Below are 20845 nucleotides of genomic sequence, written 5' to 3' on the forward strand. Positions count from 1 at the left end.
ACTTCTTCAAAATTACCTCCAAAATGACCTTTCTCCTGAACACTACTTTTCCATCTCTATTTTTCTTTCCTAAATATTTTTTTTTGCTCTATCAGTATTTGCTGATATTTTGCTGTAATTGTACTTGAAAATTAACATGCCTAATTTCAAATTCAATTTCTTCTTCAAATGCAATAATACGTCAAGCCACTTTGTACATAGCAACATGCCGTATAAATATACCCTATATATACATTCTCTCTCTCTCTTTCTGTATATATATGTGTATTATATATATATCTACACCTACACACACACACACACACACACATACACACACACACATATACACACTCTCTAAATATACTCTCTATATAGTCAAACCAGCTCCTAATTCTGATTTCACTGTCAGTGACATTTCAGTCCTAGACATATGCTTAGCATTGAAATCTTAGGGTCATCTTTGACTCTTCTCTCTTTCTCACCCCCATTTACTCATCACTCATTGAGTTAATCTAATGAATTCTGTTGTCTAAATTGCTCCCATCTTTTTCCTCTTTCCATTCCCTCTGGATTACAACAACAACTTTCTGAATTATTTCCCAGTATTTTGTCTTCTCTCCTGCCCAGTCTATCCTCTGTACTTCTTCCTCACTAATAATCTTCCTAAGACACAGCTTTTATCATGTCATTCTTCTGCTTAGAAGCTTTGCATTGTGTAAGGCTTAAAAGCCAAACTTCTTAGATGCACACTTAAGGGCACCCAATATTTTACTTTTCTTTCTAGCCTTAACTTTGCCTGCCCTCTATATACCCTATACTACTTGTAAATAGCATACTGAAGTTTATGGCCTTTTTTTTTGGGGGGGGGGTCTTTTTCTCATGGTTACTCTCCCTTCCTGGAATACTATCTTCCCAAACCAAGCCTATAAAAATTCCTTTAAGACCCCACTCACATACCATTTTCATGAAGTCTTGCCATAGAATTTTGCTCACACTTCCCTTTTAAGACTTCAGTATGTCCTACTTGGCATCACAAATTTTTGTGCCTGTCTCTTATTTCCTCTTCTCAACTGCATTAATCATTCTTGTATCCTTCACATTGCCTAACAATGAGCCTCCCACATAATAAGCACTCAAAAATGTTTTTCTAAGGCATGAAATAATACATTTTCCTTAATTCTCTGCTGACATTTGCTAACTGTTAGTCATATTTCTTCCTTCCAGCACTCAGAAAACTGTGTTTGGGAGTTTCCAAACTTTTTCTTTCATCAAGCTGAACCAAAACCATTTGTTCATCTCATTTGGGAGGTATCTGGATAATAGGAATCATTTGCTTTAGCCTTCAAGCTCTGCTATAGTTTTGTTGAGGAAGCCCGAGGTTGTCTTATTTTTGTTTTTAGTGCTAACTAATCATTGGGTCTCTCTGTAAAGCAAGTGAACTACTCTTTAGAAACTTCTTAATGTCTCTGCTGGAGCAGCTCGTCTGGTCTGTATATAATGAGTGTAATTCAGCTAAGCACATTATGAAGTTTCATATCATAGAAACTATAGAATTCATAGTCACCATTTTTACCCTGTGTCAATAAGAATACAAATACTAACACAAAAGCATGTGGACATACCTGTTCAAAATATATATTATCTCCATTTTGCACTATAGCACAGAGGCATTTAATGATTTGCCCATGGTCAGTCACACTGCTAATAAATGTTGTTGTCCACAGTCAAAACCAAGTCTCCTGAACTCTCTGTATGATATTCTCTGTACTGGGCCTTGTTGCCAATAGTAGTGGTGGTGGTGGTGGTAGTAGTAATAATTAGTAGTAGTAGTAGCAGCAGCAGCAGGAATAGTAGCAGCAACAGCAGTTATAATAAAGTGCTTGATATTTTTGACCAGATCAGCCAAATAAAGCTCATTTTCTGACTTGTTTTTCTCCAATTCAACATGGGTTTTTGCTGGTCCATGTACAAACCCTAAATTCTATTTGACAAATAAAACATGTTTGAGATGATTAGAGCTAGGATCAAATGCTTCATTCTATAGAGAAAGACAGAATATTAAGACTGGAAGAGATCTTTGAAATAATCTAGTCCGTTCTGTTCCTACACTGAAATCCCCTCCAGATCATCCCAGAAAAATGTTTGTTCCAGCTCTGTTTGAAGACCTCCAATTAGGAGGAACTTTCTTCCTAACAAGGGAACCAAACCACTTGTTGGAAAGCTCAAATTGATAGGAAATGTTCCTTAAATCAGGGGAAAATTTTCAGTCCTTCATTGTATTGCATGAATTCCAAGACCAAGAAGGAAAAAAAATATCCCTTAGGAAAAACTTATTGTAAAGATCGAAAATGTTATTCAATTTTTCTTTAACCAAATTCTTCCTCTCATTTGTTTTCTTTCTTTCTGTCATTATGCTGCACAGATCTTGGCCTTGTCAGTCTGACAAGATTGTTCAATGGCTTCACTTCAGTGGCCTATGATAAAAATCAGACTCTGGTTGGGCATTCAAAGCCCTCTGTCACATAGCACCATGCTTCCTTTTCAGAGCTTTACCTATTACATATTGCTTCATTTTACACTCCCAACTGAACTGAACCACTGAAAACTCCCTACAACTCTTCCTTTTTGCTCATGTTACTTCCCAATGCCCCGAACTATCTTACCTCCCTTACCTCTGTTTTCATTATAATCATACCCATTGCTTTAAAATGTAGCTTAAATATGACCTTCATGTAGTTTTCCCTGATATTTTGAATTAATAATGATCAGTCAATTAAAAAATACTTACAAAGTACCTACTATATGCCACAAACTGTGCTAAGTGCTAGGGATGAAAAAAGAGGCAAAAAGCCAGTCCCTGCCCTCAAGAAGCTTACCCTCTAAAGGGGGAAACAGTATATACAGGATAAATAGGAATAATTAACAGAGGGAAGGCACTGCAATTACGGGAGGTTGAAGAAGGTGAGATTTAAGTTGAGACAAAAGAAATCAGGGAGATCAGTAGCTGCAGCGTAGGAGGGAGGACAGCTAGAGAGAATGCCCATAACTGAGATGGAGTCTCTTAATGGTAGAACTGCCGGGTGCCTAGGGTCACTGGGTCAACAAGTACATATCTGGGAGTAAGGTGTAAGAAGACTGGGAAAGATAAGAGGGGGCTAGGTTATGAAGGGCTCTTTGCATTCGATCCTGGATGCAGTAGGAAACCAATGGAGTTTATTGAGTAGAGAAGTGACAGAATAGGACCTAAGCTTTAGGAAAATCATTTTAGTGGCTGACTAGAAGGATTGGAGTGGGGAGGGACTTGAGGCAGGCAGACCCACTAGCATGCTATTACAATAGTCCAAGCCTGAGGTGATGAGGGCCTGCCTGCACCAAAGAGGGGACAGGGTCAGAGGATCTCACTCCACTCCTCACCCCACAAGGGCCTGTCATAACAAACTAATGGGACCATAGACCTAGAGTTGGAAGGGACCTAAAAGTCTATCTAGTTTACTATTTCCTTTTCAAAAATGAGAAATTGAGGCCCAGGTAGGTAAGTGAATTACCCAATGTCGCAAAAGTAGAATTTGAATCCATGATTTCTACCTCCAGAGTGAGTACTCTTTCCAGTGGATCAGTTTTAAATTTTTGTGCACTTGCCATGTGTTAGTTTTGTACTGTAATCATGTGATTGTATGTCTTACCGCCTACTAGATTATAAGCTCCTTGAGGACTCAGACCATGTTTTACAGAAACTTTGTATGTTCCCCAGCTTGTTTGATACTGCATATAAATACATACTTAACACATGTCTATTGATTAAGTTGGGTTAATAATATATGTGAGATAATTTACTTTGGTATCAGGCATGTGGCCTTGATTGGGCAAATAGTGTATGATTAACAAGGTCATGAGAGGACAGTGTGGTACAGTTGTTTGTCTAATCTCTCACCCTAACATGTGCCCCCTCCAAAAAGAACTGGGTGTTTGGGGATTTTTTGGTCTCATGAATAATTATTTTAAATCAGTAATATTTCTGATATTTTTCAGTTATGCTAGTGAAGATTAATGGTGGACTTATGAATACAGAAGCCCAGGTTTAGTTGATATATTTTTTATTTTCGCGGTTAAATGAACTCTTGATTTACACTGATACCCATGCTATTGGTTGGAGGACCTCAGCCAATGAAAACATAAGTCTTCTGTAGTGTTGCTTAATAGTATGTGATGGCATAATTATTCTATTCCCTGTGGTCTCTCTCTACTCTAATTACATGCTTTGGAACCAGTAATTTCAGGGAAATAAGTGTCAATAGGACTTTCCTTCATTTTACTAACTTCAAAGTGCCTATAAACTATACAAATAACCAGAATGCTGTAGTTGATTTTTGAATGAATTTTTATTTTAATTCTTAGATGATCAAATCCGTACCTCTATAATTAATACAGAAAAGCAAAATCTAGGATATAAATTATCCTGCTCACCCCTATTTCACTGCCTTGCTATTTGACTTTTGGCAAGAAATTAATAGAAATTTGGCAGCAAGGTGGCACAATGGATGTAGACATAGAATGCTTGAAGTCAAGAAAACTTATCTTTTTGCAAGAAATTAATAGAAATTTGGCAGGTAGGTGGCACAGTGGATAGAATGCCTGAAGTTGGGAGCACTTATCTTTGTGAATTCAAATCTGGCCTTAGATACTTCCTAGTTGTGTGACCCTGGGCAAGGCACTTAACCCTGGAGAAGGAAATGACAAAACAGTGTCTTGGCCAAGAAAATCCCAAATGGGGTCACAAAGAGTCAAACATGAGACTGAACGACAACAACAAAGAAATTTAAACATTTTGTGATTTAAAATTGCCGTTTCCAAAAACACTACAGTGATACTAAATAACCAGATTGGAATTTGGAGGAAATCATACATACCAGGATGTGTGTTTGTTGTATATTTGACCGATGTCAGGTTATAACTTCTTTTAATAAATATCAGTTGGCTGCTATGTGCACCTTTCTAAATGGAATACTGTAGATCCAAACATTTAAAAAACCACAGTCAGTGCCTTCAAGGAGCTTACCTTTTACTCAGGTACAAAAGAAAAGCTAAGCTTCTAATAACTCAGCAATCCTTTAAGAATCCAAGGGGATCATGGTTACCCGGCCACACTATTATGCTAAAGATGTCAGGCCCAGAAAAAGCTAATCAGGGTATAATTTGTTTCTTTGCTTTATCTGGCTGTTTGTCTGGACTTGTTTCTGACCCTTAATTAAGCTTCACTTACTCTTACCTGGTCATACCTGGTCAAAATAGCCTCAGATTCAAAATTGCAATGCAACTTTAGTGCACATTTGTTAAATGATGGCCTACTGTTTGCAGAGAATGGAGTCATCATGGTGGACATAATTTGGAGTCAGAAAGAGGTTCAAAACTCATATTTACCCCCTTATGTCATCTTAGGCAAATATTTAATTTCTTGGGGCCTCAGTTTTCTAATCTATAAAATGAGTGAGTGAGTTGTACTAGAGAATTTCTGATTTCTGGAGAATTGCAGATACAGTTCTGTGACCTTGTGAACTCTGTGAGGAGTTCCTTGGATAGATAAAATATTCAAATAAGACTGCTGCTGTCCTCATGGAGCTTGTAGTCTAGAGCTATTTAGCTTGGATAACGGGAGAAGTTGGAGGTGGAAAAGGGTTACATGATAGCTATCTTCAAATATTTGAAAAACCCTCTTGAGTCAGAATGATAAGATTTGTTTTGCTTGGTCCCAGAGGACAATGAAGAGAAGTTGCAGATTTTAACTGGAGAGAGAGAGAGAGAGAGAGAGAGAGAGAGAAGAGAGAGGAGAGAGAGAGAGAAGAGAGAGAGAGAGAGAGAGAGAGAGAGAGCGCCAGCTGTTGGAGTTGTATAAAAGTGGAATGGCTGGCCTTTAGACCAGTAGGTTTCCCCTTACCAGAAGTCTTCAAGTGGAAATTGGATATTCACTTCTCAGGGAGATCATAGAGGGTATACTCTTCAGATATCAGTGGGTTGGGTAAGGGAGCCTCTGACGTCACATCCAACTCTTGAGATTTGGCATTTTTTTAGTGCCTGGCACATAAGTGCATAATAAGTGCTCTGTTTTTGTTTTTTTTTTCTGTATGTCTACCTGGAATATTTGACTTATGCCTTGCCTTTATTTTCATCTGTCCCAGTGATCTAGTGCTTCAGTTTTGTTACCCTTGGTGTTGAACTCTCCTTTGCATGGACCTAACATTGATAGACCCTCTTCTTCTCTATCTTGACAGGCCGCTGTCAGTTTTTAAGCTATCTAGTAAGGCTGCTTCTGCCATCTGTTAGCCCCCTGACTAAAAGCCCTGCCTTGTTTGGCCCTGTTTGTATGTATGTAGCCTAGAGCCCTGTTTGGTGTCAGAGTACTATTTCTGATTCAACAGCATTGGGTTCTTTTGATTGTTTGATTGTGATCAGATGATGCACTTGGACATTTCATTTCTATAGGGATTTTTAATCTGTAAAAGGACCTTCCAAGTAGATTAAATGGGATCTGGGGAAGGGGGCAGAACCCTTTTATTCCAGGTAGGTACATGTATAGATTATGCTCTTTTACCTTACTCCTATGTTCAGAAATGCCCCAAAGATTTCAGATTTAACTTTGTCTCTAGATAATGTTCAGTGTCATGATAGATTAGAAGAAGCCACTGGGGAAAAAAAGAGGCTGGTATCCAGGCTGCTATCTGATTTGGCTGTGAGGACGCAGAATGTGTTGTCTATACTGAAAGTCACCAAGCAAGTCTATGTATTTTACTTGCTCAAGTGAACATTTTACCTTCTTTTCACTAGGAGCTTTTCTGATGATAATACAAAAAGGTTTGTCAATGGGGTGTGTCACTAACCTAGCCATTTTGTAGTTCAACTTTATAAAAATTGTATGTCACATTTGTGTTCATTAAGTCCTATTGGCCTTGTATTCAAATGTACAGTCTCTCTTCAGAGCCTCGTGAACACTGTGGAGTTGTAGTTCCTGGTCATGTCAGTCTATCAGCAGAGCCCTAATCTCCATAATCCAGAGTCTTGGCAGAGGCTGGTACTCTTAGCCTTGGGCAAACATTGTATTTTCTGCAAAGACTTGAGCATTAACCTTTATCGAGTTTCAAATTTGTTCCAACCCTTCATGTTGCGCTTAAGACTGGCCACAGTCACCCGGGAAGCTTTCCACATTTACCCATGCAGAGCTGAACTTTCTGTTACTGCTTCTGTGCTGTTTAAGATGAGGCATATGTTTGCTAAATCCAGAGGAGAGAAAGCGGCGTTGGTGAAGGGCTCTTTCTGAAAGAGAGCCAATCCTTTCCTGAGAAACTCAGTTTCTCAACATTTTATTTGGTGCTCTGAGGTCTCCTGACAGAAGCTGTGGATTTATAGGGTAGGACTTTATTCTTTGTGTGTGATTGGTGTCTGGATCCTACCTGCTTCTCTGCTAATCTGTTTGATTAATTCCTCATCTGTTCCATGTCCTACAACAAGCACTAAAAGCTCTTTTAATTGATTTGAGCACCTAGCTTTGGGCACTGCATGGCTCCTCACTTCTCAAGAGTCAGCTTCCTATACCTGCACAGAATGGCTGCTGGTTTATCTAAAGCAGCTTAGCTTTTAAGTATGGTTGGACACTTAAAACATTAGATTTATTTAAAGCATGAGCCTTCCTTCACTCTGATAATATTTTCCTTTTGTTCTTTTTTTTGGGGGGGTGAGTAAAATACAGACTTTGACTTCCTCATACCATTTGGTACTAGAGCTAAAACCAGCATAAAACTCCTAATATTTTTGTGTTTGATTTTTGGAATATTATAATTGCATTAAACAAATTTATTGAGCAATTAGCATTCCAAGTCATTGATTTGGGCATTTTAGGAAATAAAAATAAATTTAAAAAAGAGATAAGACTTTTTCCTTGATGAACTTACAGTATAGTAGGGGAGATAATATATGTACATGAATAGATATTATATAAAGCAAAATGAGATGTGTTGGAAGGATAAGCCAGCAAAGTGTTGTAAGAAAATAAATAGGAGAATAGTGCTCCCATTTGGAGGGATCAGGGATTAGTTTGTAGAGGATTTGTACAGTTTTATAGGATTGAGAGTTTTGACAGACGAGAGGGACACTTGTGTGCATGTGGTAGGCAAAACAGAGGGATCATTATAAACAAAGGCACAAAGATAGGCCAGTGTAGCCATGTTTGCATAATGGTGACTAGCCTGGGCTACCTTGTTTGAAAAGGGCTAATGGAAAGTAAGCAGAGGTAGACATAAAAAAATAGGCTAAGCCATATCACCAAAGACCTTGAGTGGTGGCCTAAGGCAGGTCTTCTTGATTGTAAATTCAGCACTTTACCTATCTACTAGCTGTTCTCTGAAGTTAGGTATCCTTGGTGATTTTATTGGTCATCCAGCTTGTTAAAGCTACAGCCGTGAGTTCACTGTGGAAAAGAATATCTGATCAAATTTGTCAAATTGATGATTTCTTCTGTATAGAATTTTACATCTAGCAGAAACTTTAGAGACCTTCTAATCGAGAGCCTTCCCATTGTAGTGGAGAAAACTGACACCCAAAAAAGTGACACAGATTCATACAGTTTTGCCTCTGAACAAAGATGATATCTCATTTTCTTTATTTTCATATGGGAGAACAGCTACTGTAAACCTTGAAGAATAAGTATTACAATGTAGTTGGATTGACTGTATTATTTTTCTTTTTCATTTCACAGTCTAACAACTCTGATGTATCTGGTCACGTAACCAGGACAGTAAGTAGATTTTCTTCCTTGACTAATGTGGATTTTATTACATTGTATTTTGGGCTTGTGTTTGGTGAATTTTTTTCTGAATTTTTTTTTTTTTTAGCATTTCAGCACTACTAGATATAGGACATAGAGAAAAAGAGAAACATTTAGCATTTTCAGGTGTTTGCTAGGATCTTTAGTATCAGCTCAGATACTTTCAGTTTTCTTTCTATCTAAAAGCTGTAATTTCAAATGAACTTTTGGAATTTCAAGTTCAAATTTTTTTTACATTTGAATAAATATCCCTTGGCTTTTTTTTTTTAAGAGAAAGTGTTAATTCTCATCCTTCTTTAAGTTGAATAATTCTTTTGGGCCCCTGGTTCAACCAAACTCCGACCCAGCCTGAATTTGGGTATTTTGAGTTTTATTCATGTGTGACCCTGGGCAAGTCACTTAAGCTCTGTCTGACCTTGACTCCCTTATCTATAAAATGGACATAATAATAGTGTCTATCTCCCAGGGATGTTGTGAGGATAAAATGAGTTAATATTTGTAAAGGATTTTATAAACAACAAAGTGCTATATTAAGGCTATTATTTTCATTATTATTATTTTTTGACTGTTCTACATTTGATTTTTCAGGGACTGGCATTTTAGTATGAGTGCTTTGGTTTTCCTGCTACCATTTAAATATATTTAGGTATTAATTAGTAGCATTCCAAAGAGTGAGAAGGAATATTCAACAAAAGATATATTAGTTCATTTTACTTTTTGGATGTGTGGGGCAATTGACCTTATTGTTACCATGATGTAGTGAAGAACATCCTGGATGTGGAGTCCACAGAATCCTGATTCCTGGCTTGGAATCCTGGCTCTATCCCTCATTAGTTCTTTGAACAAAGGCAAAAGTTACTTCAGCTTTCTGCACACTCACTTTTTCATCCACAGAGCTAGAGTTGTAGTTCTTATGCTTCTTATCTCTTAGCTTTTTCTATCTGTGTATCTATGTATCTATGTATCTATCTATCCATCTATCTATCTGTCTGTCTGTCTGTCTGTCTGTCTGTCTGTCTGTCTGTCTGTCTATCTATCTATCTATCTATCTATCTATCTATCTATCTATCTATCTATCTATCTATCTATCTATCTAAAGATACACATTTTCTCTCTTCCCCCTCTCTTCCCTCCACCTTGTGGAGGAAACAAGGAAAAAAAAACAAAACCATTATTACAGACACATATAGTCAAAACAAATTCCCTCATTGGTCAAAGAAATTACCTCAGTTTGTTTGTTTATTCATTTATTCATTCATTTATTCATTTACTTATTCACTCATTTATTTATTTATTCATTTTTGTTTGTTATGAAGGAGGGCACTTTGTTAATTATAAAGCCTTATGTAAATGTAAGTTGTAAGCAAATGTTTTCGGGGAAACATTTTTGTCATTTAATATGTAACTCTGCCGTGCCAATTTGGAAGCCATTGCATGAAGTACAAATAACTTGTATAGGATGTAACACGTATTGCCATATTATAATTCACGGATAATCTTCTGCCTAGATCAACCTTAGGTATGATACCTATTTGTGTATGTTGTTACTTATTTTAGTAACCATTGGATAACAATCACTTCTTCTCTTCTTCTTCATTTCTATGATATACTACTCTTCCTCCTAGCTAGCATTTATATGGTTTTTTTAAGGTTTTCAGAGTGTTTTACAAATATTGTCTCATTTGATCCTCACTACAACTCTGTAAGTGCTGTTATTTTCCTGATTTCAGAGATGAGAAAACCTAGCTTGAGGAAGGTTAAGTAACTTGCCCAATGCCACACATCTAGTAAATGTCTGAGGTGGGATTTGAACTCAGGTCTTCCTTATTCTGACTCCTGGATTCTTATCTACTGTACAACTTTGCTGTCATGAAAGCAATCCATTAAATCCATTAAAGCAAAAATGGTTAAAGTTGTTTTTGTTAACAAAACTACATATCTAATTTTGATATCTTTTCAGCCTATTAATAAAAATGATGTTTATATAGGTCCTGAAGATTAGCAAAATCTTTATGAATATCTCATTTCGTCAGCACTAATTTATTGTCACATTTGATTGCATGCAGCTTGATTAAAACATGCATAACATATCTATACATAACACACAAACTCAAAGCACTTATGTTCTGTCTTAAGTATACCAGAAGAGTTTAAAGAACAAGTGGGGAGTACCAGCAGAATGTGGCTTCCACTGGGGGTACTTCAATCTTACAATCAGGGATTAGGTGCTGGGGACTCTTGCTAGGAGAATCTCAAGCCCAGCTATTTTAAAAATGCTTCATTTATTTAATTTTAGTCTTCATTTTCTCAGAAATCTCTTTCATGACTCTGGTTGCCTGAGAAATTTTAGACACACAGCTAAGTCAGTAAGCATTTGTTAGGTATTACTATGTGCCTGGCACTGTATTAAGAGCTGGCAATACAGAGAAAAGCCAAAAAACGTGGTTCCTGGCCTCAAGTAGCTCACATTCTAATGGGCAGACAAAATGCAAACAATAATGTACATAAAATATATGTATTGTGTATTGGAAGGTAATCTCAGAGAGAAGGCACTAGCAATGGTAAGTAATGGAAAAGACTGAGTCGTAAATGCTTGATGAATGAATGAGTGATATAGCATTGCCAACGGGGCTTTGCTATGATTTAGTTTATTGTTCAGTTATTTACATAATGATTACTGTCAGTTTTAGCTTGAAATGGAAATTAATTTATTCCTTTTATATTTATTCTTCCTTTTTCATTTTTATTTAAATTAATTGTCTTGGCTAATTTCTTTGTGTATGTAGGCACCTCAGTTCTATCCACATATACTTAATTCTAGAGATTACCCTGGTGGGGGAGTGGGTTTTTGGTGCAACCTTATGACTTTTTGGGAACTGGGGAGAGCAGCTGTTGTGTTCAGCAGGAAGCCACAGGCTTCCTGTCTTGGCAAGAGTGTCACCTCTCTGTAAAACCTTTCCACAGTGTGGCATTGTCTGCTCATGAGAGAGATATGCAGGGTAGGGATGAGAGAGAACACATGATAGAGAACAAGCGAAAATGAAAAGTTCCAGGATTGTGTTTGGCAGTGAGTATAAAGGTATTTTCACTTTTATGTGACTGGTAGGACAGGGATAGCGCTCATCTAGCTGCCAGGTTATTCTGCTTTTCTTTTCTCCTCATCTATAAAGTGAAGGAGTTGGATTTAGAAACTGTTAAAGGTCATTTCTACCTCTGATGCTCTGTGATTCTAGAGAAAAACATTGCTTGTCACTTCATGGCTCCATCAGTCCCTCACTTATTGACTAGCATGATTACTTATTGGATGGTATGTTAGAGTGGAAGGGATCTAAGGGATCAGCCCTGAATACCTTCATTTTTCACATGGGAAAAACTATGATCCCAGAAGTCAATTGACTTGCCCCCAAAAGACCTTTACGCAACTATACCATACTGTTTTTTAATGTGATTATTCATTGTTCCTTATTGAACCCATATGGACTTTTAGAAATCATTGCTGCCTTTTTAAAAAATGCTCAGAAACTATACATTTATTAATCCATTTTAGAATTTGCCCTTGGAATAATCTATGTCAAGCTTTCTAGTTTATAATTTGAAAGATTAACTTTTTCTTTCATTATGGAAATGGGCACAGTTGCTCCTCTGCAGTCTCACAACTCCTCTCCCAATTTCTGTGATTGAAATTTACCAGTTAGTGAATGTTTTCTTAATTAAATTCAAAAGACATATTCAGAAATCTCCCCAGAACACTGGGATGTAATTTGGAAGGGACCGGTGGCTTGATTTCATTTAGGGTATTGATTTTTCCTTTTGCCATCTCCTTACTTCTCTTGGATTTCAGTCCCTTCTCATCACTTTTTGTATATTCTTCCCCTTCTGCAGATCATTATCTTTTTTTTTTTTTGAGAGAAGTAAAATGCAAGTTGACTGGCTCCTTTTTTCTGATGACGAGTCCCATCTATCCATTGGCTTCAATGATCTTAAGTCTTCCTTCTTTCAATTCTTCCCCACAATATTGATTTTTTTAAAAGGTCTTTTTTTACTGTCATCTTTAACATTTTTGACAACTTCAGCTCATTTAAGACTTTAGCTTTCTGTTCTGTATTCTTATCCATGTATGTCACTTTTTAATTTGTTCTCCGTTATTGTAAGGGAGGAGAAGGGGATGGGACCATTTTGTTTTCAGGCATTGAGCCTCTTCAATTTTTCATCATTTTGGGTAGTGGTTTTTACCAATGTGTCTTTCAACTTCCATACAAAGCATCAGATGGCTTTCAAAGATTGCTATCCCCCCCCCCCCCAATTTATCACACAGCAACAACCTCATCATTAGTTTCTTTTGACTTAGCCAAAGGTGTGCTTTGGATGACTGAACACCAGTCCACACTGGGCCTTCATACTCAAAGACACTGTAGCTTGGTGTAGGCCCTTTCAAATTTTGTACTTGTCTGTTAGAGCCTCGAGAACCTAGGAGTCACTTCTGGGCAACAATGAAGCAACAGAGTAGGCCTTTTGGGGGGCCACTGAATCAATTTTTGGGTAGAAAAGAATAAATTCTGGACCACCTAAGTAAATAACCCCCAGGATCTCATAAAGTAACATCACCATCTTGTGGCCATTTAGCATATTTTTGCTGTTAATTGTTAAAAACACTCTCCACCTTTGCTTTTTTTTTTTTCATTACAACTTTAGGCAGAAAAGGCAAAGTCCCTGTCTAGATTTTATGCTACAAGTCCATGGAAAAAAAAAACTCTTGGATCAACACCAATTTTTAGATTTCTGATACTTATTTTGTAACATAATGAGAAAGTTTTGGTTGGAATCCTTCTGGTCTTTTTTTAAAAAATTATTTTATCCCATTTTTTTCCACTTCAGAGGATATCTAAGAACCAAAAAGGTTGTCTAAGAAGTTGTTAGAGAACAAATTTATCCAAACAGCTTGCAGAAAATCTTGTTATCTAGATCAAGGTTTTTAACCTGTGAGGTTTTTTTTTAATAGTTTGATAATTATATTTCATTTCAATTGATTTCTTATATAATCTTATATATTTCATTTTATGCATTTTAAAATATTTTTGAGAGAAGGGGTCCATAAGCTTCACTAGACTGCCAAAGGGGTCTGTGAAGCACACAAAAAAGTTAAGAACCCATATCTGCCCTAGGTACAAGATTAGGCAGGTCTAGTATATCTCTATGAAACTGTCATTAATTAGCTTATTTGGTTGAATTAAGGGAAGAGAGTTTTTTAAGAATAAACAGTGTCAATAATTTCTGTACACTTATCACACGAGTAATAACTTTTTATGGTTTCTTATCAGATGGGTCTCTTGTCGGTGATTTGGGAGATGCTCTCTTTTTTATTTTTCTGTAAACAGCCTTGCATTTTAGGAAAAAATTTTTTTTATATGTTCATCTTCTTGAAGCACCTTTCCCTCTTTCACTGGAATCTTATGTTCTGTTTTTCTGCTTTATTCCTCTTCTTCATTATCATGTAGATTCATCACTTGCTAGAGGGAAAAGTTGAAAATAGTAAACTATATTAGAATTTTGTAAGGAATATACATGAACATAAATGATTATACTGATGAACTAGGCAGAGCAGGGTAGTTTGGGGAGCTTTTTGTTGAGATGTCCTGGAAAAAAGGTTAAAAACAGAACAAAGTTCTTGACTTGTTATTTCCTGAAAGCTCAGCTCCTTTCAGCCATTAAGTTTCTCATAGAAAACCATGGCAGTAATACATGGTTTATGGAAGCTGTCTGATGATTCTGGGGAAGCAACATCCTACTTCTAGTAGAATGCCAAAGAAGATTGCATTTTGCAACATAAACCTGTAAAGAGACCATATAACTTTTTTGAAACACCAGCCAGAAGAAAGGATTTGTGGTGACCTTTTTGTAAAAGTGAAAATTTTTTTTCCTTTAAAAAAAATTCCTATTTTATTCTTAACAAATATCAAAGAAGGGGCAGCTAGGTGGCGCAGTAGATAGAGCACCAGCCCTGGATTTGGGAGGACCTGAGTTCAAATGCGGTTTCAGACACATAGCACTTACTAGCTGTGTGACCCTGGGCAGTCACCTAACCCCATTGCCTAGCCCCCCCCAAAAACCCCCAAAACCCCCCCCAATCCCCCCAACCAAATATCAAAGAAGAGAGAAAGAAGATTGTATATTAAACAAAGAATCTCTGTTATAGCTTGCTTTAAAGTATATATAAAATTTTACACAATAATATCAGTCTTCCTTGTCTGTCTCTCCTTAACATCCTTCTGCTCTCTTCTATTTTTTTTTAAATTTCATTGATACTTTCTCTCTCTCTCTCTCTCTCTCTCCTCTCTCTCTCTCTCTCTCTCTCTCTCTCTCTCTCTTTCTCTCACTCTCTCTAGCTTTTATTCCCTGCACTACTTCCTTGCCTTTCTAATGACAGATTACCTCTTTTGTAAGAGATACATAGACAAAGCAAAACAAATGCACATATTGAACTTAAATGAAAATATTTGTTCCTCTAGTCAATTCTATCTTTGATAAAGTGTAGGATGCATGCTTTGTTATCTATCTAGTCTTCTGGCATCACTATTGGTCATTGCATTGATCAGGGTTCTTAAGATTTTCAAAGCTATTTTCCTTTTTATCTTTGTGATCATTGTATGATTTATTTTCTTGGTTCTACTCACCTTATTCTACATCAGTTCATACATGTTCTCTCAGGTTTCTCTTAAACTATTTAAAAATAAATAGCACATTTTCAAATAATTACATTTAAGTTTAACTTAATTTTTAAAATTGATAGAAAACATAAGTCAAGAACATTCTTTAAATCTTATTTTCTTTACTGCAAACATTGCATTAGCTTTTGTGTCCAGTTTCTTGGATTAAATTCAACAAAAGCATCACAGAATATTAAGATAAAGAAATACCAGTAGATAGGTAATAGGCTTTATGCATCCAACATCTTGTGTGTGTGTGTGTGTGTGTGTGTGTGTGTATATATATATACATTATATATGTATGTATTATATATTATGTATATGTAAATATGTGTGTATATATTTCCATATATACACATATACACCTATTTTAATTTTAATTAGAACTCTGAAACCAAAAGTATTTATGTGTAGTCTATGTACCAACTATTAGTAAAACACATCGTTTCTGGTGGCTCACCTCTTTTGTTTAACCATGGACTTTGGCTTTCTGTTCTGCTATTGTGTGCATTGTTTCCTGAAACATTTGGTATAAAAATTCATACTAAGTAGTAGATAGGATGTTCAGACAAATCCCTTGGTTTTAGAAGGATTGTTTTCAGGCTTTTATGTGCTTTTTTCCCCCTGCATGTCTAGTTTTAATACAAGTAGCTGAAAAGTAATAAGTCTTATTATCCTGCGTTTTATCACTTTTATTATTATTGCTGAGCTATTGGTTATCTCTGGTTGCTATTGGATTCTATAAACAAATAGTAAATTAGAGCTTTTACTCTAACTTCCCTAACCCTAGCATTCTTTGGCTAAACTATACAACTGTTATTAGCAAATTAGATACTCTTTGATATACTTTACTCATTAATTCACTGGAAATTTATTCATAATCTACTCTGCCACCTGCATTGTGTCAGACACAAAGATAATTAAGACGCAGTCCTTACTCTCCAAGTCTTCCTGGTTTGGTATATTCCTAATATCTAATAATGTAATTTGAATCTTATGTGTTGAATTGCTACTTAAGAGTGGGCTTAGGGACCAACCTCCAAGAAGGTAGAGATAGTTTTATTTTTCTTTTTGTATTTCCAGCACCTGTCACATTGTCTGCCCTATAAATCTTGTTGGTCAAGTGCAGAATTTAGCTAAGAGTTTCTCCTGTCCTGTAGAACCAACCCCTTATCCTTCCACCAGTGCCGTGGCTTTTAAAAAGACGGTGGTCAGTGTCACTTTCTCTATATCCTTTTTTTCCCCCTCTCAATTTTCACATATCCAACACCCCCACCATCCCCTCGATTCAACCAATATTCTTCGTGCTGATGCTTTGGAGAAATCCAGTGCAGATTTTCCTGAGGAGAAATTTGGGACCCCCATGAAACAAAGCTGAGTATTAACAAGCTAGGAATATTTAGTTTTGTCCTAATAGTCCTTAGTATTTAGCATAGTGGAAGATGGTAGGCAATTGATAAATACTCATTGACATGAATTTCATAGAACAGTTGCATTTTAGAGGTGTGAGCAGCACTCAGATATAGTGAAACTCAACTTTTTAATTTGACTTATCAAGACATTCAGTCTCAAACAGGTTAAGTGACTTGCCCACGATTACTACAAGGAGACATTTCCTTCTGAGTTGGGTAGGTAAGCACACATGGAGATACATGGCTGGACTTGGTTTGTCTAATGTAACTGGAGGCATTCATATTTTGAATATAATAGTCTTATCTCCCCACTATAGCTACATGTAAATGTGTTAATGATATGTTAGGAATTATAAAGGATCACTAATGTACTTTATGTTTTAGTGTTTTGTTCTAATACTCCTTTTAAAATTTAACCTGGCTGAAATTTTTAATATCTGTAATGCTATTTGTTATGGATTTTTAAGTATGGAAATAAAGGGTAAAGGGGGAAGGAATTTGTTGCAAAATTGCATTGCAAAATATTTTCATTCCGTTTCAAATCTGTTGTGCTAGTATAAATTATAGAGCCGGCAATGTATTCTGATTACAACATCACATTTTTATAAGATCTATTTAGTGCTACTCTAGGTCAAATCCTAGGGGGCCGCCCAAGTATTCTGGATATTTTTGTGGAGGGAGAGGGTGAAGATTGGAAAGGCCTGCATTCTGGTTGAACTCAATAGGTCTTTGTTTAGAAACTGGACTTAATGTGTTAAGCAGAGGTTTTTATTATAACAGAATTTGTTGTAATTGACAAAAGATTTTTACTTATTGACCTAAGGTTTTTTAAAGCCAAGTCTTAGAAATAGATAGGGCTTTGCCTACAAGGTATATAGGTAAACCTGAGTAATTAACTTTTCTGCCTTAGGATTTGATTCTTTATTCAGAGTGACTTTTGGAAATAAATAAACATCAAACAAAAAATTATAAATTAGAAATTCAAGTGTGGGCACTGGGCCTAATTTAATGACATTTGCTGGTATTCTAATGTTTTGTATATAAACACCATAGTCTTCTCCCTCCTGGGTCAATAGTAATGAAATATAATAGTGAGGGAAATAAGTTCTTATCTTTTCTTTGGCTTATTTCTTAAGTTCCATTTCATTTATGTTCTAACTTCGTGATTTTCTTGAATACTGTCTAAAAGGACCCTATTGGGACTTAAGGTGAATTTTATATATGACCTTTTTCCTTTTCCTATCAAAACTTTAATAAATCTGTGATTCTAGGATGCTCACTGAGAGACATATGTCATAGAGTCATTTAACACATCTGGAACTCAGTAGGGTGATATCCAGTCATTCCATCAAGAAATGAATCAAGAAGTACCCACTGTATGTAGGATATTGTACTTACAGGCTTAACGTAAGGTTTCAATGAGATTTTCTCTCTCTTTCGTTTTGTATGTGTGCATGTATATGTGTATGTGTGTGTGTATACACACATGCTTTATAAATCTTCAAGCCATTATATAAGTCCAGCTGACAATGTCATAGGTTTTTAGTTAGAACCTTAGATGTCATAGAATACAACTTTTGTCATTTTATAGGTGAGGAAACTAAGACACAGAGGTAAAGTGACTTTTCAAAGGTCACTCAGGCAGCATTGTTAGAGCCTAGATTTGCACCTACCTCCTTTGATTCCAGAGCCAACAGTCTTTCTTTCTATTGTACTATACTGTCTAACTTGACCTCTTTTTCTTCCTCCTCTTCTAATGATAATAACAACAATACTTGATAGTTGTAATGCACTTTAAAGTTTGTAAATTTTTTTTCCATATTTTATCACATCTGAGCTTCACCACAACCTTTGGAGACAATTACATCTAGATTCTTTATCTTCTCCTGCTGTATTAGATATATTTTTAATTTTCCTTCTCCTTAATATTTAATTGGTGTTCAGTACCCTGAAAGAATTAAGAGTGAAGTCTTTATGATCAGTCCCTGGATGGTTAATATTCTTATATAAATAGATTGTTCTTGACAAACTCCCCTTTCAGGTTGTTGGATCCAGAGACTGACATCCTGACATATAAGTTAGTTCCTTGATCGAATGTGCAACAGATGCACTGATACCTTCCCAAGCACACAAATGAGGAAAGCTAGCCAGTTCTATATGTAAAAACTGTGGCTGCTTCAGGGAGATTATTCATGCTTGAGTTTTAATTCTGTTAACTTGTTGCTTTTGTAAAAATAGTTATTTTCTAGGTTTAAGTTTTAAATCTAACATTTTAAGGCTATATAAACTAGGGGAGAGAGGTAAAAATGGGCAAACTTTAGGTTAATCATTTTAGACTAGCTGGGTATTTTCTACATAGCTTGCTGCCCCAAGGTAGGAGTTCTTACTATTTAAACTTAGAATTCTTCAGGGGGAATTTAACAATTCAATTCAATTTAACAAATATCCTGCTGAATTGTTTTCTGTCTTTTAAAGCCTACCTCAGATGTTTCTCTATGAAGACATTCTGCCCCATTCTCCTTCAGCTCCAGTAGAATGATCTCCTCTCTCCTGTACCTCACCAAGTGTTTTGCATTTGTACTTACTGTGCAGTACTGTTTGGTATTTATCTGTGACTATAAGTTTGATGAAGGCAGGGAGTCTGGCTTTTCTAAACATTCTTTTTTAATGCACAGTACTATGCAGTGAACATAACAGGTATGGCAAATGTTTGTTTAATCAATCATCTACTATATGCTTGGCATGAAGTAGAAATAAAAATGTAGTATGACTGTCCTCATCCTCAGGCAATTTACAAGGTCGCTGGAGACATATGATAAACACACATGAAGTAAATGAAATAAAGTCATTAAAAACCAAAATATGTGGTATGGATAATAAGCACTACAGAAGGTCAGAAAAGGGAAAAAATGATTCCAAGTTAGAGTAGTAAGGGAGGAGTTGGGTTTTGAGCTGAGTTTTAAAGGGGATAGATAGTAGGGAGTTCAGGGTTGAAAGTGTCAATTTAGGAAGATTTAATATGGCAATGACATGCACTAGAGTAATCAGGCAGGGCCTTCAGCAACCAATGAGATTAATTAGAATATTTCAAGTACAGTCAGTTCTGCTATAAAACTTATTTAAAAATGAGAATTTATTCCAATACAACTGACATATTAAGAAATATTTTAGCATAGTGTGAGTATCTAGTTGGCTTTTGTGTGATTTCAAAAGGGGAGAAACAGCAAGAATGCAGAAAACTTAACCACTTCACAGTACTCATGATCAGCCCGGTAGCAAAATGGATAGAGTACTGAGCCTGGAGTGAGGAAGATCTGAATTCAAATCCAGCATTTTAATAGCAGTGTGACCTTGGGCAAGTCACTTAACCTCTATTTGTTTTACTTTCCTCAAGTGTAAAATGGGGCTAATAATAGTACTACATTGCAGGATCAAATGAAATAATCTCTGTAAACAGCTAGGCACATAGTAAGTGCTATATGAATGCTTATTGCCTTCCCCTCTCAGCACCCACTTCCACAATTAAACTTCCTGTCTTTTTCAATTTAAAGTGCCATATTTATTGTGTATCTTTTGCATGGGACCTGAAGTCTGAGGAGGGTTGGTCTGTTCCCACAAAGTCCAGCTACCCCCATTTAACTGGCCTCTGGCCCCAGGGTCAGAGTAGGGCCTGGCCTACCATACTTGCTTAAGACTTTACCATCCCAGGCTATGGGATGCAGACCAGAGTAGTAGCACTGTGGAAAGACAGCTAGAGGCCAGGAGTTCTGCCACTATTTATTATAATATTTATGTATTTCTTAATCATTTAAAGGTGTAAAACTGCTACCATTTTTTTCATTTTCCTGCTTTTTTAAAAAGTGTGTCACTGACAAAGTTTTTGAGCATTCTTCCTCTAATCTCATGTCCCTCACAAGCCTGGTGGTTTTTATTTC

At 36.3% G+C, this 20845-nt stretch overlaps 1 protein-coding gene across 1 annotated transcript in view; it reads left to right on the top strand.

Moving 5' to 3' along the window:
* The window catches only part of TNS3 (tensin 3), a 425395-nt gene that overhangs the window by 195187 nt on the left and 209363 nt on the right, over window positions 1-20845 (top strand). The window contains 1 exon segment of the mRNA XM_020977772.2: window positions 8726-8764. Within this exon segment, the coding sequence (XP_020833431.1) occupies window positions 8726-8764 (39 nt within the window).

Source organism: Phascolarctos cinereus, unplaced genomic scaffold (assembly GCF_003287225.1).
Source record: "Phascolarctos cinereus isolate Bilbo 61053 unplaced genomic scaffold, phaCin_HiC Scaffold_4;HRSCAF=312, whole genome shotgun sequence".
Lineage (NCBI taxonomy): Eukaryota > Metazoa > Chordata > Mammalia > Diprotodontia > Phascolarctidae > Phascolarctos > Phascolarctos cinereus.